At 39.6% G+C, this 19,869-nt stretch overlaps 1 protein-coding gene across 2 annotated transcripts in view; it reads left to right on the top strand.

Moving 5' to 3' along the window:
* The first annotated feature begins 16,073 nt into the window (after window positions 1-16,073).
* slc36a4 (solute carrier family 36 member 4) overlaps window positions 16,074-19,869 on the top strand; it is a 548,893-nt gene continuing 545,097 nt past the window's right edge. The window contains exons 1-2 of one of the 2 annotated variants that reach the window (XM_028800423.2): window positions 16,074-16,220; window positions 16,597-16,679. In XM_028800423.2, coding sequence (XP_028656256.1) covers window positions 16,658-16,679 — 22 coding nt within the window. In that variant the 5' untranslated portion in view covers window positions 16,074-16,220; window positions 16,597-16,657. Of the gene's footprint in view, window positions 16,221-16,374; window positions 16,680-19,869 lie in introns of those variants that run through there. The other variant, XM_051927332.1, reaches the window with a different exon arrangement.

Here is a 19,869-nt window from a genome sequence, read left to right as displayed (position 1 = left end):
TCTCCCAACTGCGAGGCAGCAGCGCTACCCACTGCGCCACCATGCCGCCCCAGGCACAGTCATTTTCCTCTTAAATTGTTTTTTGGGGGAATTTTCCTACCCCCAAAACTATATGAAGCTATAATTCCATAATATATGCATTTTGTTAGCTTGTAAATTAAAAAAAAAAAAACAACTATTAGTATCTATGACAAAGTCATTGATTTTGCAGCATTTAAATTATACCATTAAAACATTGCCCCGATGTCAATTTCACAACAATTAACAAATAATACCAAGTTAACTTGAAAGTACAGGTCATGATTACAGCACATGAACTGGCTAAAGTGGTATGAGGCCTCAAAAAGCAGGTCAGACTCCTTACTAGCCTTTCCAGGTCCCTGGCAGGCTAACAGCTACTCTGATGGCCTGCTTTAACCTACACCAGACTAAATGAGCTTTGCCTTTAAAATTTCAATAATATATATATTGTGGCAAGCGGCTGGGGGTTGTACCCAGCCGGGACGCCTGGAAGGACCAGAGGAGGGATTATGCCTCCTCTAGACCATGAGGGGGTGACTGCCCTGAGGGCTATGGGGACCACAGGAAAGGAGCATAGAAACTCAACCCTATAGGGGCCTGTGGTCACCGCCAAGGGGCACCCCGATGCCTGAAGAGCCCTGGCCCTCAGCACTTCCACCCGGAAGTGCTGGGGGGACGAAGACCAGTGCTTCCGGGTGCACAGCCGGCACTTTTGCCACACCAGGGGGTGCCAGCAGGCGCTCATTGGGAGGCACCTGGAGCACATCCGGGTGGATATAAAAGGGTCCGCCTCCCTCCATTTCGATGGCTGGAGTCAGGAGGAAGAAGGACAGAGCTCGGGAGGAGAGGAGTGGAGGCGGACCTAGAGAGAGAGGCTTTGTGAGAGGCCTGGACTTTGGGGGTGAAAGTACAGAAGTACTGGGTTGTGTACTGTCACTTGTAAATATGATATGAATAAATGTGTGTTGGTTGTGGAACCATCAGTGCCCAGATCGTATCCCATAATATATAATGACTGATATATATATATACAGTACTGTGCAAAAGTTTTAGGAAGGTGTGAAAAAATGCTGTAAACAAAGAATGCTTTCAGAAACATAAATAATGATTGTTTATTGTTATCAATTTACAAAATGCAAAGTGAGCGAACAAAAGAAAAATCTAAATCAAATCAATATTTGGTGTTGCTACCGTTTGCCTTCAAACCAGCATCAATTCTTACAGGTACACTTGCACAAATTCAGGGATTTTCTAGGATTATAGTCAGGTGTATGATCAACCATTTGTACCAAACAGGTGCTAATGATCATCAATGTCACACGTAGATTGAAACACAGCCATTAACTGAAACAGAAACAGCTGTGTAGGAGGCTTAAAACTCTGTGAGGTACAGCCAAACTCCGCTACCAAGGTGAGGTTCTGGAAGACAGTTTCATGTCATGGAAAGACTGAGCACAGCAACAAGACACAAGGTAGTTATACTGCATCAGCAAGGTCTCTCCCAGACAAAGATTTCAAAGCAGACTGGGGTTTCAAGATGTGCTGTTCAAGCTCTTTTGAAGAAGCACAAAGAAATGGGCAACGTTGACGATCGTAGACGCAGTGGTTGGCCAAGGAAACATAGTGCAGCAGATGAAAGACACATCAAGCTACTTACCCTTCGAAATCGGAAGATATCCAGTAGTGCCATCAGCTCAGAACTGGCAGAAACCAGTGGGACCCAGATACACCCATCTACTGTCCGGAGAAGTCTGGCCAGAAGTGGTCTTCATGGAAGAGTTGCAGCCAAAAAGCCATACCTCCGACGTGGAAACAAGGCCAAGCGACTCAAGTATGCACAAAAACATAGGAACTGGGGTGCAGAAAAATGGCAGCAGGTGCTCTGGACTAATGAGTCAAAATTTGAAATATTTGGCTGTAGCAGAAAGCAGTTTGTTCGTTGAAGGGCTGGAGAGCGGTACAATAATGAGTGTCTGCAGACAACAGTGAAGCATGGTGGAGGTTCCTTGAATGTTTGGGGCTGCATTTCTGCAAATGGAGTTGGAGATTTGGTCAGGATTAATGGTGTTCTCAATGCTGAGAAATACAGGCAGATACTTATCCATCATGCAGCACCATCAGGGAGGCATATGATTGGCCTTAAATTTATTCTGCAGCAGGACAACGACCCCAAACATACAGCCAAAGTCATTAAAAACTATCTTTAGCGTAAAGAAGAACAAGAAGTCCTGGAAGTGATGGTAGGCCCCCACATAGCCCTGATCTCAACATCATCGAATGTGTCTGGGATTACATGAAGAGACAGAAGGATGTGAGGAAGCCTACATCCACAGAAGATCTGTGGTTAGTTCTCCAAGATGTTTGGAACAACCTACCAGCCGAGTTCTTTCAAAAACTGTGTGCAAGTTTACCTAGAAAAATTGATGCTGTTTTGATGGCAAAGGGTGGTCACACCAAATATTGATTTGATTTAGATTTCTCTTTTGTTCATTCACAGCATTTTGTTGATTGATGAAAATAAATGATTAACACTTCCATTTTTGAAAGCATTCTGTGTTTACAGCATTTTTCCACACCTGCCTAAAACTTTTGCACAGTACTGTATATATATATATATATATATATATATATATATATATATATATATATATATATATATATATATATATATATATATATATATATATGTATGTATACTGTATATACTGCTCAAAAAAATTAAAGAAAATTTTTTTAATCAGAGTATAGCATCAAGTCAATGAAACTTCTGGGCTATTGATCTGGTCAGTTAAGTAGTAGAGGGGGTTGTTAATCAGTTTCAGCTGCTTTGGTGTTAATAAAATTAACAACTAGTACACTAGAGGGGCAACAATGAGACAACCCCCAAAACAGGAATGGTTTAACAGGTGGAAGCCACTGACTCTTTTCCCTCCTCATCTTTTCTCACTGTTTTTTCGCTAGTTTTGCATTTGGCTATGGTCAGTGTCATTACTGGTAGCATGAGGCAATACCTGGACCCTACAGAGGTTGCACAGGTAGTCCAACTTCTCCAGGATTTGCTGTGTCTCCCAGCACAGCCTCAAGGGCATGGAGGAGATTCCAGGAGATAAGCAGTTACTCTAAGAGAGCTGGACAGGGCCTCTCGTAAAAGGTCCTTAACCCATCAGCAGGACTGGAATTTGCTTCTTTGGGCAAGGAGGAACAGGATGAGCACTGCCAGAGCCGTACAAAATGACCTCCAGTGGGCCACTGGTGTGAATGTCTCTGACCAAACAATCAGAAACAGATTTCATGATGGTAGCCTGAGGGCCTGACGTCCTCTAGTGAGCCCTGTGCTCACTGCCCGGCACCGTGGCATTTGCCATAGAATACCAGAACTGGCAGGTCCACCACTGGCACCCTGTGCTTTTTGCAGATGAGAGCAGGTTCACCCTGAGCACATGTGATGTGAAAGGGTCTGGAGAAGCCCTGGAGAATGTTATGCTGCTTGTAACATTGTTCAGCATGACCAGTTTGGTGATGGTCTGGGGAGGCATATCCATGAAGGGACACACAGACCTCTACAGGCTAGAAAATAGCACCTTGACTGACGTATCAGGATGAAATCTCTGGACCCATTGTCAGACACTATGCTGGTGCAATGGGTCCTGGGTTCCTCCTGGTGCACAACAATGCTTGGCCTCATGTGGCAAGAGTATGCAGGCAGTTCCTGGAGGATGAAAGAATTGATACCATTGACTGGCCCCCAGCTTGCCTGACCTAAATCCAATAGAACACCTCTGGGACATTATGTTTCGGTTGCACCTCAGACTATCTAGGAACTCAGTGATGCCCTGGTCCAGATTTGGGAGGAGATCCCCCAGGACAGCATTCGTCATCTCATTAGAAGCAACGTTGTCAGGGATGCATACAAGCACGTGGGGGCCATACAAACTACTGAGTACTGTTTTGAGTTGCTGCAATGAAATCTCAGCAAAATGGACTAGCTTGCCGCATCATTTTTTCACTTTGATTTTCGGGGTGTATATAGAGGCGGCACAGTGGTAGCGCTGCTGCCTTGCAGTAAGGAGACATGGGTTCGCTTCCCGGGTCCTCCATGCGTGGAGTTTGCATGTTCTCCCCGTGTCTGTGTGGGTTTCCTCCGGGTGCTCTGGTTTCCTCCCACAGTCCAAAGACATGCAGGTTAGGTGCATTGGCGATCCATTGTCCCTAGTGTGTGCTTGGTGTGTGGGTGTGTGTGTGTCCGCCCTGCGGTGGGCTGGCACCCTGCCCAGGGTTGGTTTGGGGGCTTGGGCTGGGATTGGCTCCAGTAGACCACCGTGACCCTGTAGTTAGGATATAGCGGGTTGGATAGTGGATGGATGGATATATATGGAGTCCCAAAATATAATCAAAATGCCCTTGCAAAGAAATGGATTATTTTAAACCCCTGGTTTGCAGAGAGGTGGGCCACAAAAAAAAACCTTTATAAATGTTTTATTAACAAAAATAAGAAAATATAACAAGATGATCAAAAGAGCAAAAAAGAGGCAAAATGAGTTGCCAGCAACGGAATCTGAAAGCAAACAAGTCCCGATACAGAATCTGTAAACAAAGGCAATAAAGAGTTGAAGAAATCGGTCAATTCAAAGAAACAAAGTAATACAAAAAAACTCACAATCCACCAAAGCGTATTTAATGAATCACAGGGGCTGCACTACCCAGCCTTTCATTTATGGAGCTAAGGGCAGTCCCTTGCAGTGATACCAAGGGTTGTCCTTCCTCTTGAGATTCCACTTCTACAACACAAGGAACATAAAGACACTTAAAGACACAATATTGAAATATTCTTAAATAGAACAAAAACAATAATACAGTATATTAAACATATAACGACTAAATGATAAATGAACAGTACAACAACAGAAATAATCATAATAAATTATCCAAACTAAAAAATAAACAATAAAAACAAGGAAAAGGAATATAAACATAGGCCAGGAAAAGAATTCTGTGTTAAAACATAACACTATATTTGAAGAGCTATATCCCTAAGAAACCTGTTTTTAAATTATTTCAGGGTTTAGATAAATATTTGATGAAATGCTGGTTTGAATCCCCATCACTGCCAAAAGAGATTCTACTCTGCTGGGCCCTTGAGCAAGACCCTTAACCTGTAATTGCTCCAGGGGCACTGTACAATGGCTGACTCTGCGCTCTGACGCCAAGGGGTATGCAAAAACTAACAAATTCCTAATACAAGAAATTGTATAAGGCGAAATAAAAAAAAAAAAGTCTCAAAGTTTGAAGTTGTTAAACATTCTAATTGTTAAATAACACATATTTTGAGATTCCAAGTAATAGTCACCATTTATGTTTTCCTGACTAAAACAGGACATTTAGAAATTCTCCAAGATGTCTACATGGGTTAATATGATTTGTCATTGTTCTGTCAAGTTTAGTAATGTGACTAAGAAGCTGTCATGTGGAATAAAGAAATTCACCTGCAAAAGTGAATGAAGGAGTATATTGTGATATACCGTATCTGTGAGATACAACAATATAATGACATAATGGTCCCTAGTTCTCAGTTGCCTAATAACCTCTACAGTCTCCATTTCATTTTAACAATCTAAGTCAAGAAATTTCCCATTTAACAGAAGGCTAAGACAATCCAAAATATAAAGACAAACACCTAGTATTTCAGACATTTCTGTAGTACATTTGTTTACAAGTGAGCAATTAACTTGACTCTGTTAATCTGCAATAAAACTTAACTTTCTGAAATTCACATCAGAAATTATCACCATTAAATCAGGCTACCAAAGCCATCGAATTAGTAAGAAAAGGTCAGAGCTACACACACGACTGGCTCCGGAAAACAAATAGAATGAGATATGCCATCACTAAACTAGCTGTCCTTCACCCACTGAAATGTGCAGCTAGATAAACCCAAAGGCAAGCTTTCATTCATTGTGTTGTTGACCTTTACAAAAGCAGATGGGTCTGACTTGCTATGCATATAGATATGCACATACACTCTATATAAATGCTGCATACAGTACTTCTTACCTGGCTGTATACTGAATAATGTTTCTATGATTTACACTGGTTTATTAAAATGTGTTTTATAGTAATCCTTTAAATTATTATTGCATTGTCATGAAAGCAACATAACTAAATTAAAACTGAAATGTATTCTTTCCAAATGCACATCAAATGTGAAATTCCAAATTATGTTTTATTCTCAGTAAAAAAGAGATAAATATATCCTTTAATCCTGTTCAGTTTTTACAACTCATTTTGAAGTGTAGCCTGCTGACTAAACCACTGGGCTACTGGTTCAGTTACCAACGGAATGTGTAATCTGCGTAAGTTACTTAACTTGCTTCTGTGTATATATACATATATATTTTATGATATATATGATGCTTATTACATAAAGGTGCTATATCAAACAAAGATTGATGTTATCATTGCATATTTTGCAGATGACATTACCCAATTTACATCATCAGTATTTATTACTGATATTAACATATATTTTTTTTTGCATTTGGGGTACTGGTTGGTCTAGTTGATTGCTCAGGGTCATGCAACAAGTTGGTAAGTTAGTGGTTTAAAGTGCAGCTCCCTCACCACTTTACCCCACTGCATTCCTTTCAATGATGACTAAACTTTAATGCTTTCAAAACATTCCCAACAACAACTAAGCTGTGCTAAATCCCCAAAGCTAACTATTTTATGAATTTTCTATTCCAGCTCTGTCCAAATCAGAGTTGCAGCAGGCCAGAGTGGGTCTATAACTCATTGCAAGGCAAGGACCAATCCCAGTAGACTGGGTGCGAATCTATTGTAGGACACACGCTTGCATTCACCCACAGAGCCAATCAAATCACTATGTGACCTAAAAAGTTTGTAAACTCCACAAAGACAGTGGCTGGCTGAGTTATGTGAAAATCAATAAATACATTTAACCAATTGTATATTTTTAATATCATAAAAACAGTACTGTGCACATGTCCTTCAGTGGTATGGTTGCTGCTGTTACCATTTCCACTTGACTGTTCTATTACCCCCAATAGCTTATATTATATTGCATTAACATGCACTAAAGAAAATAAACATAATAAATAAGAAAATATTCAATAAAAGTATTAAACATTGCATATAGGGACAGTTCTTTTCATTTACTAAAACAACTTTCACATTGGGAATCATTGTGATTATGTTATATGGCACACAAAAGGACATGGCTTACATAAGGTCATGCAGTGATCCAGGTCAGCATGTTACTCCTACGACCTTCTCTGATCAAATTTCATACCGTAGCTAACACAGATGTCTAAAGGACAGAACCCAAAACAAAACACACAGGATGTGCCATTAGAAAAGGTCCACTGAGCTTCACACAGAAGATGGAGCCTGATCACTTTTAGGTGATTACTTGAAACAGCAAATGAAAAGTGAGAAAGAGAATCAGTTGAAGCAATGCTAAAAATCACAGATTCACCAAAGCATGAAAAAGTAGACCACAGATTAAATTATGCCTGCTTCCAGCTCAGCTTTCAGAAACCTTTTCTTTTACATGCATTGTTAGGAATTTGTCACCTGAATAATGATCTAAATTTGCAAATGTGTTTCATGCAAAGCCAAACGACTTGCTGTTATGGTGACTCTAACTTGTCCTGGTTTGGGAAAGTGTGCTTTAATGAACTGACATCTGTTCAAGGTTGGGTTCTTCTTTATTCCTGTTGTGACCAGGTTTAGACTCTAAATTACTATCAGCTTTGTCAGGAAAATCCGGTATAGAAAATGGATGAGAGAGCTGCATTATAATTTAGGTTAAAAAGAAAATCAAACTAGATATACAGCTATCCTTCATACAGGATGTGTTTTTTCACGTTAGTGAAAAGTTAAAAAATGCATAATTTAGTGATTTTTTTTTTTTCTGGAAAAATGTCAGCAACATCTTACTGTTTGATTTCTGCATGATTCCTCCAATTCTGACTTTAGTGCAACCCCATGTCTTACTGTAAAGGATATGTGTTTGTGATGATCTTTACTTCAATAAGTCTGCAAAACAATCTTTATCTGTTATAACAACGAGCATCATTCAGCAGTGCAGGAGCTAAGTATGGGACTCAAACTACATTCATATAAGCGCCTGCAAATGCAAATATTAATGAAAGCCTTTTTGAAAGTATGTCAGCTAGTTATAACTAATGTTGATTTTCTCTAATTGCCAGACTTGTCCCAGTGACGCTGTAAATGATTATGAGTTTTTAGTTAGTGTGCTGGCAGAAAATAGCTTTTAACAATCAAATGTGATTTTTTTTCTATAACATAATTGTTTATATCATAACTTTATCCAAAACAGTTCCTAATTGAAGCAAGGAGTAGCTCAAAGAATTTTTAGATAATGACTTACAACACATTTTTAATCTTCATGGATTCAGAATTTTTAATACTGGCCATAGAAATGTTCTTTGGTTGAACAATATTACAAAACATGGACAGACTTTTAAACTCAGTTTTACCAGCAACAGAACTGGGGGCAACTGGCCCAATGCCAACCCCTGTACAAAGGATGGTGTCTGAATCTCTACACCAAGTTTCCAATTAATATAATGTCATTAAGTAAAATAACTTCATCTGAATTAATTAGGTGTTAATATTTTCCTTCCATTTGTATATCATTCAGGCACCAGTAAAATAACGACACACTTTTAGCAGGTAGCACTTTCTGTGAAATCTGTGGCTAAAGCTACTACAGGACTTATAAAGTATCTCTTGTCACACACGTGCGCATGGGAGGCAGCTAAAGGGCTTGAAAGAGGGTAATTGCATGCTGGACCAGGGGGTGGCAGAGTGCACTGATCCTTTCTCTCTTTCTTCTGCAGACCAACTACGGGAAATTCAGCCTGGGACTGATGGCGTCACTTCCTATTTTGGTCCCGATGACATCATTTCGTCTAACCGGCTTTAAAAATGCCATTTTGTGTTTTCAAATCAGTTCTGTTTTACACTCAAGTCTGTAAAGACCTATTTTGTTATTTTTACCTTTTCATTGACCAACTTTCAAGTATATGGCGTGGCTACCCCAAACCTTTTTGTGGTGTCTTTTGCATCATTTGACACTCTGTAAAAAACACAACAATGATGCTACAGCACAGCCACAGTTCTGCCATTACTCTATTTAGTTTTATTTCTTTTCGCAACAGGCTTATTTACTTCTTTTCTTTCTTTTATAGTCTGCAGAATTCTGGAAAGCTATAATGAATGTTCATTCATTCATTTTCTATTGCTTATCAGGGAGGAGTTGCAGAGACAAAAGTCCAGTTAGGATCATATCTCCCATTCCCCAGCCACACTCACTAACTCATATTGTGGGATCCCTAGGCATTACCAGGCTATCTGGAATATATAATCATCTCATTGAGCCCTGGGTCTTCTGAATGTCTGTGATTCTATCTCTATCTCTAAGGGATAGCCCAGCCACCCTACAGAGAAAGCTCATTTTGGGCAGTTTGTACTGACGATCCCATCCTTTTAGACATTAACCAAAGTTCAGGTAGGGTAGGGACATAAATTGATTGGTAAATTCAGAGCTTTTCCTTCTGGCTCAACTCCCTCATCACTCAGATTGGTATAGCAATAGTCATAGTCGAGCCTTAATGAAGAACTCCCCTCCTAATTCCACACTCAATATGCCTCAGGCCATGAAATGGCTTTAAACCACACTTCTAGGTTCAGAGAAAGCCCTACATTTGCTCCAGTGGCCCTTAAATGCCTTTGCCCTCCTAACACTTCTGCTTCCCATAAGGCACTGTGTTTCCAACGCAGCTCCCATTCTAGCAGAATTGTTAGAGGAAGAGCATGGTTCCATATATTTCTTGTTGTATGCCCTCTCTACCACACGGTACATGTTTCCACATCTGTGGTTTACTTTCTGAGCCCAGTCTGTTGCTGGGCAAAGTGTCAGACATTCCTATGCACCATTTACTTGCCTCTTTTCTACGGTTCATGTGAAATATTAAATGCCTCCATCCATTATATTTCTCAGTGTTTTTCTCACATACTCCTGCTAGTGCCTCTGTGCAATGCCATTCCTCCTTCCTCCACCCCAGTCCTCCCAAATATACTTTGCGGCCAGAAATACAACTAGGTTATGGAAATCTTTTTCAGCTGAGCATTATAACTGGTGGCTCTGATTCCAGTAACTCTGCTTCACATTTCATCTCTGCCATCTCATGGAAAATGAGTGGAGAAAGACAGTGGAAGCACACCCTAAGTGATTCCCCACTGATGACAATGGAAATGCAGGGGTTACTGCTGCAAGCTCACAGCTCCAAAAGACTGTATTTAAAACCCAGCCTCGTCATAGTATGTGTTGAGTTTGTGCGCATGTGGGTTTTCCACCCATACTCTAAAGATATACTTGTGCATGTTTATGTTTGGTTACCTAGGAACTTTCAACTAGTCCAGTTTCAGTGTAAATGTGTTTGAGTATTCCCAATGGAAGGGTTGTGTACTGTCCAGTGCTGGCACCTGCTTTTTGTCTAATACTGCCAGAACAGAAACTAGCTCCAGGAACCTTGAACTAGACAAAGGAGTACATCAATAGGATGGACTTGCATGTTTTAAGACTTCTGTCATGTAAAATGTTCACCCAAAGCTGTTTTCCCTTTTTTGACTCATATTTGACTTTATAGTATTGTATATGTAAACTCTACTGCTTTTTCTACTGATGTAGTGCTTTGGGTTTTAAAGTGTAAGTACACTATATAAGAACAAAATGACCTGAAAAAATTATATAATTAATAAATTATTTTATGGCATTTTTAATACATCTCTTCATTTGTGACAGTCAAAGTGTTACACAAGCAATCTTTACTTTATATAGCACCACCCAGTTTAGAAAAGGTAGTAACACTAATTCTAAAGAGGGACGAGGGCAGCGTAGGGAAACAACAGAAAATTTCTCTTCATGGTCCCTGGGCTTGACTGCTGGTAAGGTCATTATTTTTCTGATATTTTCTCCTATTTGTTCCGGTTTGTTTTATTCTTTGTGTTCTCTTCTTTCTTCCTGTACTCCAATCAGGGCATTTGTGTTTTAGGTTAACTGACACCTGTAATTTGAGTGACTGTCGGAGAGTGTATTAGTGTATTCAGTGAGTGTTGTCCACCACTCCAGTATTATCCATCTTTCCAAGAGCCATATATGCACATTATAGAGAAAAGCCAAGCAAAATGACACCTTTTATTGGCTAACTAAAAAGAGCCAATTTTATTTATTTTAATATTTATTGGCCCTTTTTAGTTAGCCAATAAAAGGTGTCATTTTGCTTGGCTTTTCTCTACATTCATAATGGCAAACACAGTACAACACCCTAGTACTGCACATTATAGAAAAAGCTAATTTAACAATTGCATGGTTTTATGAATAAATAGTGATGCATTGTACAGCTCCAACTTTTGGGTTCAAATTCTAGCCTGGGCACCATACTTGGAGTGTTTCCACATTCTCCTCCTGTCTATGTGGGTTTTCTGCCAGATATTCGGGTATTCCCTTCACCCCAAAGATGTGAAAATTAGACTGTCCAATCTATTGGCTCTGTGTAAATTTGTGGATCTTGCGTGGCCTGATGTTAAACCTAAGGTTGTTTTCTAACCTGCTGTCTTCTGCAGTTGAAATTGCTTGGACTACCTGCCACTGTGTAATACAAAAGTAAAATTCAGAAAATATGTGAACTCAAAATTAGACCAGTATGGTGCATACATATTTAGGGACTGGGCTCATGTCATTGTTTTTGAGGAATTTGTCCATGAATAAATGAAGAAGCAAGTCTTTTTTATCTTTATCTATCTATCTATCTATCTATCTATCTATCTATCTATCTATCTATCTATCTAATGTGTGTGTGTTTATATAGATAGATAGATAGATAGATAGATAGATAGATAGATAGATAGATAGATAGATAGATAGATATACTGTATACACAGTGGATTCAGAAAGTATTCAGATCCCTTCACTTTATGCTCACTTTGTGTTGTAAATTTTAATTTAAATAGATAAATCTGACATTTTGCCTATCAATCTACATTCAGCAACCCATAATGACAAAGTGAAAACATGTATTCAGAAATATTTGCATATTTATTAAAAATCAAAAACTTAAACTGTCTCATTTATATCATTTTTCAGACCCTTTGCTGTGGAAATCCAAATTGTGATCAGGTGTATCCTGTTTTCTTTAATTATGCTTGAGATGTGTCTAGAACTTGATTGGAGTCTACAGGTGGCAAACTGAATTGACTGGACATACTTTAGAAAGGCACACACCTTTGCATAAAAGGTCCCACAATTCACATTACATGCCAAGACAAAAAGCAAGCCAGGAAGTCCATAGAATTCTCTCTGGACCTCTGTGATCAAATTGTGGTGAGGCACAGATCATGCCAAGGGTGCAAAATAATTTCTAAAACTCTTCCAAGGGTTGGCCATCAAGCCAAACTGAGTAACTTGGCAAGAAGAACCAAGGTCAGGGAGAAGACCAAGAAACCAATACGCCCCAATTTGAAAACTAAAACAAAAAAAAAAAACACAGTGTATTAAACTGTTTTAGAATAAAACCTATTTAGCAATGTGTATAGCATTTTACCTGCTTTGGCCCTGATTTGGATTAACTGGGTTTTAAGAATATTTTGTTTTACTTCAGTATCTAGAAGGCTCAATCTCTATTTGTTTATTCTTGTTGTGGTTTTGCCTTTGAAGCAACTGAATTCTATATTGGCACACAATTACTCGTCATCATAAATCAGAATTCTGACATCTAACCTTTGACCAGCAAGTTCATTAAACACCATTAACCGTCCATCCTTAAAATTATGTAAGTTAAGAAAATAGGGATTTGCTTTGCACAGGAACAACAATTTCCAAATAAATACATCTTGTATTGTATTTATTTGTACTGTATAAAATGCTATATATGCCTCACCACAAAGTACTTTTTCTATTCATTCGGCACCATTCACATACACACGCAAGCATATACACATATACATACTCATAGAAACACATACAATCTCTGATTGGAACTCACTTAAAACATCTTCACATATATAAACAATTACTTATTTTGGCACTGAAATATAAGAAAAAAATAATGAGATGAGACTGTCTCTAGTATTTCTTAAGAATTCATTAAGGCTGCTCAATACTAGTTTCAGAACTGTACCTATCAATCTTTATAGCGACTTAAATCAATTTATTGTAATTTGTGGGAGTAGTGCCATTGATCAAAAACTGTCCCTTTAAACGGTCTAATGATGTTTCTAGTTTATTGCTAACCACTCAGGTGTGTTACATGTGTATTGATTTTTATCAAGTCTCCTTATAATAAAAAAAACTTTCCTTGCCAGAAATAAACAGCAAAATTGCCTGGTCTGACAATACAGTGGCGCTGCACAAAAAGGGACAGATCAGCCTGCACCTCCTAAGGAGCCTCAGGTCTTTTCATGTACCAGGCAAGCTGCTGGAAATGTTTTATCAGTCCATTGTAGCCAGTGTATTGTTCTATGCTGCAGTCTCTTTCGGAAACAATTCGATTATAAAAGATGCACAATGGCTGAACAAAGTTATCAAGAAAGCCTGCTCCATTACAGAGCGAACCCTGGATACACTGGGAAAACAGGATGGTGGCTAAATTGGATGCCATTATGACAAAAATCTCCTCTATCCCTTCCAGGAGGCACTGTCTTGGAGCACTTTTAGCCACAGGCGCATTTCTCCAATGTGTGCTGCGAAGCGCCTCTGGGAATCTTTTCTGCCTATGGCTATCAGACAATTCAATCTTTCCTCCTGATGCCCCAGAGAAAATGCTGATCACTCTTTAAATTTATTTTGCAGTTTTTTCACAATACGCATTATTTATTGATTGACTGAATTGTTGGTCCCAAGAGTCTGTATCCTTGTTTTTTATATTTCCGCTACTGTACGTATTTAAATTTCCCAATGGCATTAACAAACTTTATCTAACCTGATCTAAACACATTTTAAGGGTCAGTTGTAAAACATTTATTGTTCTGACAAAGTCAAAATAATGATAAATAAATACAAATGAAAAAGCGAGTAGAGACTTGTTGAAAATTAAATCTGATTTACCAACTGTAACATCCATATTTTGTACAACGTAGCTCCACTATTTTCATTTGTGCTGTTCAAGTAGTGATGTGTCGTTCGCGAACGAGCCGGCTCTAAGAGCCGATGCTTTGAAGCGAACGAGAGGAGCCGATGCCCGTCGAGCAGAGCCGAAGCTTCAGCGGCTCCTGCTCAGCTCTGCTGAAAATCCATTCGGCAGGGGCGGGACTTTATTTATATGGGCACACAGAACATTGGCTCATAATGCCGGCTCGTTCACGAACAACACATCGGACTAGGATCGTACCATTATGTGAAAGAAGAAAGGGGGGCAGACGCTCCGAAGACAGCGAGTGTTGGTACAGGCCAGGTACGCTCTGTGTACCTGTCGCTGCGACAGACGAGGAGCCAGATTTAAATGCAAGCGCATCGTGAAGAAAAAAAGAAGAGTGAAGACTTGAGTGAAAGCCGAAAAAGAAGCAGCATCTGGCTGCATTTCAGTGATATTGCAGACTGCAAAGCTAAGTGCAGAATTTGTAATATGAAAATATCTGTTAGAGCAGGGTCAACAACAAACCTGCACAGACATATAAGAACCACCCACCCATCCGTGCAACTGGAGGAGAGCGTGCCCTCTCTCCTGCCATCCACTGACCCTGGAAAAGAGCCAAGTACTTCTGCTGCAGCATCCACTGTCTTACCGAAAACTGCAGGTATAACACGGTCTTCAGTTCAAACCAAAATAAGCACATTTATTCCAAAACAAATGACGCCAAACAAACAAATAAGTGTCGATGAGGAGCTGGCTAAAATGATAGCTAGCGACTTTTAACCATTTTCCATTGTGGAGGACAGCGGATTTACAACTTTTGTACAGGCCTTAAACCCCATGTATGTTCTCCCTAGCAGAAAAACTTTGTCCCAAACAATTATTCCATAACTATATATCTAAGGATGGAGTACAACACTGTGCTTTCAGAAAGCACTGCTCTGGAAAAAAAGTAGCATTTAATAACAAAAGAGCTGTGGATGAGGCATTTCAAAGAATAAGTGCAGCAGCAGCAAGATGCAACCCCAGCAGCCTGTCTGCTCCTCCATCAGAGGACCAAGAGGAAGAAATTGGAGCAGGGGCATGTTCACAGGAACCACAAGCTTCTGCTGTGTGGAGGCTCTTTGATGAAAGAGCAACAGGAGATGCTGAGGTCCTATCTTGAGGAGCACCTCATCCAAAGATCTGAAGAGCCAGTGAGCTGGTGGGAGGCCAAGGCTGCAGTCTACCCACGCCTGGTTAAGGTAATGGTAGGAAGACTTTGCATTGTCGCTACATCGGTCCCCTCAGAAAGAGTCTTCTCAAAAACAGGACAAATAATCACGGATAGGAGAAATCGCATCAGCCCATCTAAGCTGAGGCATCTGGCATTTCTGAATGCCAACCTGGCCTAAAAACTTTTATTCAAAGAGTCATAGTGTTGTGTTGTTGAGTTTGGCCTTTATTTAATTTGTTTGCTGTGGTTTTGTGTTAAGCTGTTCATTTAAAGCTTTTATTAAAATGTTAAACAATAGTAACTGTGTATTTATTGTAATGAAAAAATGCATAAAATACGTAATGTCTGAAAACAATGAATAAGAAATTGCTTAGGCTATACACAAACCATTCATAATTGCTTAATTAGGCTAAAATATAAGCATCCAAGTGATACTAAACGAAGAGCCATTCGGGAGCCGATCCAAAAGAGCCGAAGCTTTGAAAAGAGCCGGAGTTCCCATCACTATGTTCAAGGACTTCTGGCGAAACCGACTTATAGCAGCTAGCCGTGCGCGGGCATGTGCGCGAGCGAGTGAAGGGGTGGGGCATGTGTATGTGGTTTTTTTTTTTTTGGCTTGGAATTTCTGTCGGTTAAAAAAAATGACACACTTGTGTCCCTTTAAGAAAAAAAAAAGAACTTGGCACACGAATTTCAAGCCAAGCGACGTAGCCCGTGCTTTAGTAACTTTTTACTAAATGGTTTAAAATAAGCTGAAAACAAAAAGCAACGTGGATGCAAATGAAGCCGCACTAGATCGCCTTTCACAGGTGAGGTCAATACAAAAGGACAGCTTTTAAAACGGCACTTTCACATTTAATCAGCGGAGGAAAAAATAAATTTGTGTGAAGCTCGAGCATTCAGTGAGTAAAAAGGCACACCTAATGTTAAGATTACAATTACATTTTAGTATGCCCTCGTACCCATGTAAACGGTGTTGTGAAAATCCGAAACAGCGACTGACTACAAACAAAAAAACGGTTAATTACCACCAGAATGCTGCAAAGCGCAAGCTCTTTTCCCAAGAGAAGTGTAGATATGATTTATACTATCAGTGCTGGTATTAGTCGTATCGTAAAGATTGCATTTTCCATTAAGCAATTATGTCCAATATTTTTTTATCTTTTAATTTCTCCATTCTTACAGCACCGGAGAAATTCCATCGGCTTTCTGCTTCCATACAAGGATTAGCCGCCTCCAGAAGAAGATGGAAACCTCTGACGAGCTGGGTGCGCATCACCGAGTGATGTTTTCCGTGGGCTCGACTTTCTTTCAGGGATACGTGGTGCGCAGATTTAGAACGGATCTGCGCAGCCCTTGGAAGTGATTGGCTTAAATTTACAAAGAGCTGATTAGCTGACTGAATTCAAATGGTGTTTATTGCTAGCTAGATCTCGTGGGACGATTATTTAAAATGAATTTGGTAACAAAGACATATTGATTTTTTTTGTTAGCATGGCTCAGGTAATACAGTATATAATATAGAAGGAAAATATTTGTAACAAAGACATATTGATTTTTTTGTTAGCATGGCTCAGGTAATACAGTATATAATATAGAAGGAAAATATTTTAATTCTGGTAGTTTAGGCATATGTAGTGGAGTGAGGTGGCATCTGCACATGTCCTGGTATTGCTGTATCTTCCCACAGTCCTAATGCATGCTGTTATGTTGATGGCAATCTTTGTTCTGGCCTTGAGTGAATGATGGCGGTCATGTGTGTTAATGTCCCCAGTAATCGAGTGCAATACAGTGTGCCAGACTCTGCATCCCTTCTATTTGTACTGGGTGAACAATTTCGGAAAATTGATTGCAGGTGTTTAGTCTGTAGAGTTATATTAAGTGCTTACATTTTTTATTACATTGATATACTTTGCACATTATAGAATGTATGTGTCAGCATGTTTCAGGATAGCATCAGACTAAATCTGGATCATCAGTCCAGATGCAGGAGGACAACAGTGGCTGCAGGCATTTATACTAACCATTTTCCAAATTTGAAACCAGTTCTTTAGGTTTATTGAGCAAGCATTCTCCTTTCTGTCCCAGTTTTTAATTACTTATATCCTATATTTTGTGCTTCCATGAAAATCAGCAGGAAGGATTCAGAAGTCCACAATCTTTCAAAATATTTTATTAAATTCAACTGTTTTATGATGAACACACAGTTTCACTAATTAGCTGTTGTCTGTCTTGCTATTTATGGCTCTTGGTAGAATGCCTTCTGGTTAGGTGAAAGAAGTAATAAAGAACTTCAAATACTTGACAAGCAGGTGAATTTTAATGAAGCAAAAAGGTGGGAAATTAAGTGCCTCAACTTCACTAAACATCAGTAGCATGAGCCTTTCTGACTTTCAGAGATAAGAACAAATCACATTATTGTAAATTTCTAACGCAGCTACAATGAATTGTTTGATTTAACAAGGAATTCAATTAACCATAAGATTGACATTAAAAAAGGGTTTAGAACAAAAGCCTGCAGCTACCACAACCCACTAGGACCTTAACTGCCCAGCTCTGGAACAAATTCTGGTGGCAAGTATGTCTGGGTTTTTGGAATATTTCTTTTTTACTTGACAAATGTAAGTACACATATTCTGAAGTTTGAAGTCAAATGTTTTTGAGTACCTTTCCATAGCAAAGATGTTAGTATATAAAACACAATGGAACTTTTATATTGAATACAGAAGCTACAAAATAAATGAAATAATATAATGGTCAGTAGGAGTATTTAATTTAGGGCTGTGATACAGTGTAGCTTTTCTAACAGATTTTAAATTTCTTTCAGTTATAAGTGTGACATTTTTAAGTCCTGCAGAGCAAAATCATCCAAGTATAAAAAATACAAGTAATTACATTTTATGTTCGAAAATATGTTTAAGGCAAGAAAATGGATAGCCACAGCAGCCTGTACTCAAGACATTACGTTAACAAACTTTTAGAAGATACAGTATATAATTGTGTAAGCAAGGCTGTTCCACTAACAGAGTGGTGAATTAGCAAGCAGTCAATTCGCGCCCTATACAATAATATCATTAGATGACTAGATGGGGCTGTCGGCAGAATTCTGGTAGATACAGTAGATGTTTTATGAGTGAGGTCTGGAGAACACACGGTCAGCTCTTTGGCTTTAGGATCGGTTTGTGACTTTTTCAAATAATGCCATGAAGTGTAATAAGTGGTTAAAAAGCAGATAGAATATTATTTTAGTTTTGGAAGATTTCACTTTATTATTATTATGCCTGCAACCCCATTCTAGAAAAGATGTGGAATGTAATTAAATTAAATATTATTATTAATATTGTGGAGTTATGCCTCAAGAGGGGCAGCATAGTAAATGCTGTTACTAGAGCTGATGCTGCACTACCCCAGGAGAATGCATTCGATTTCTGTGTGTGGTTTGCATGTTCTCCCCTTATCTAATTTTCAGCAGACACTCAGGTTTTCTTCTCACGTCTGAACAAGGTGCATTGGTGGCCTGGTGTGAGTGTGCTCAGTGATAGTCTGACTTCACTTTCAGAGTTGACTTCTGCCCTTGTTCTCTTGCTGCCAGGATTAACTAATGCTCCTAAAGACCCTAAAACGTAGATTGAGTAGGTTCAGGTAATAGATAGGTGTTTGTGAAACATCTAGCTAAGCTGCCTTTCATCTCCAGGAAACCTGGATGTGAATCTCATTATACTGCAGAAATGTTGCTGTTTTAGTCCATCCAGGCATCCATTACACCATTACAAGGTTGAACTAGGGCGGCACAGTTGTAGCGCTGCTGTCTCACAGTAATAAGCCCTGGGTTTGCGTTCCCGGGTCCTCCCTGCGTGGAGTTTGCATATTCTCCCCGTGTTTGCGTAGGTTTCCTCCGGGTGCTCCGGTTTCCTCCCACAGTCTAAAGACGACATGCTGGTTAGGTGCATTGGTGATTCTAAATTGTCCCTAGTGTGTGCTTGGTGTGTGTGTGTGTGTGTACTGCCCGGGGTTTGTTTCCTGCCTTGTGCCCTGTGTTGGCTGGGATTTTGCAGATGAGAGCAGGTTCAGCCTGAGCACATGTGATGTGAAAGGGTCTGGAGAAGCCCTGGAGAATGTTATGCTGCTTGTAACATTGTTCAGCATGACCAGTTTGGTGATGGTCTGGGGAGGCATATCCATGGAGGGACACACAGACCTCTACAGGCTAGAAAATAGCACCTTGACTGACGTATCAGGATGAAATCTTTGGACCCATTGTCAGACACTATGCTGGTGCAGAGGGTCCTGGGTTCCTCCTGGTGCGCAACAATGCTTGGCCTCATGTGGCAAGAGTATGCAGGCAGTTCCTGGAGGATGAAAGAATTGATACCATTGACTGGCCCCCACGCTTGCCTGACCTAAATCCAATAGAACACCTCTGGGACATTATGTTTCGGTTCATGCTTCGGTTGCACC

Source organism: Erpetoichthys calabaricus, chromosome 4, assembly GCF_900747795.2.
Source record: "Erpetoichthys calabaricus chromosome 4, fErpCal1.3, whole genome shotgun sequence".
NCBI classification, from domain to species: Eukaryota; Metazoa; Chordata; class Cladistia; order Polypteriformes; family Polypteridae; genus Erpetoichthys; species Erpetoichthys calabaricus.
Note: the sequence above shows the minus strand (reverse complement) of the source record. Positions and strands in the feature narration are given on the sequence as shown.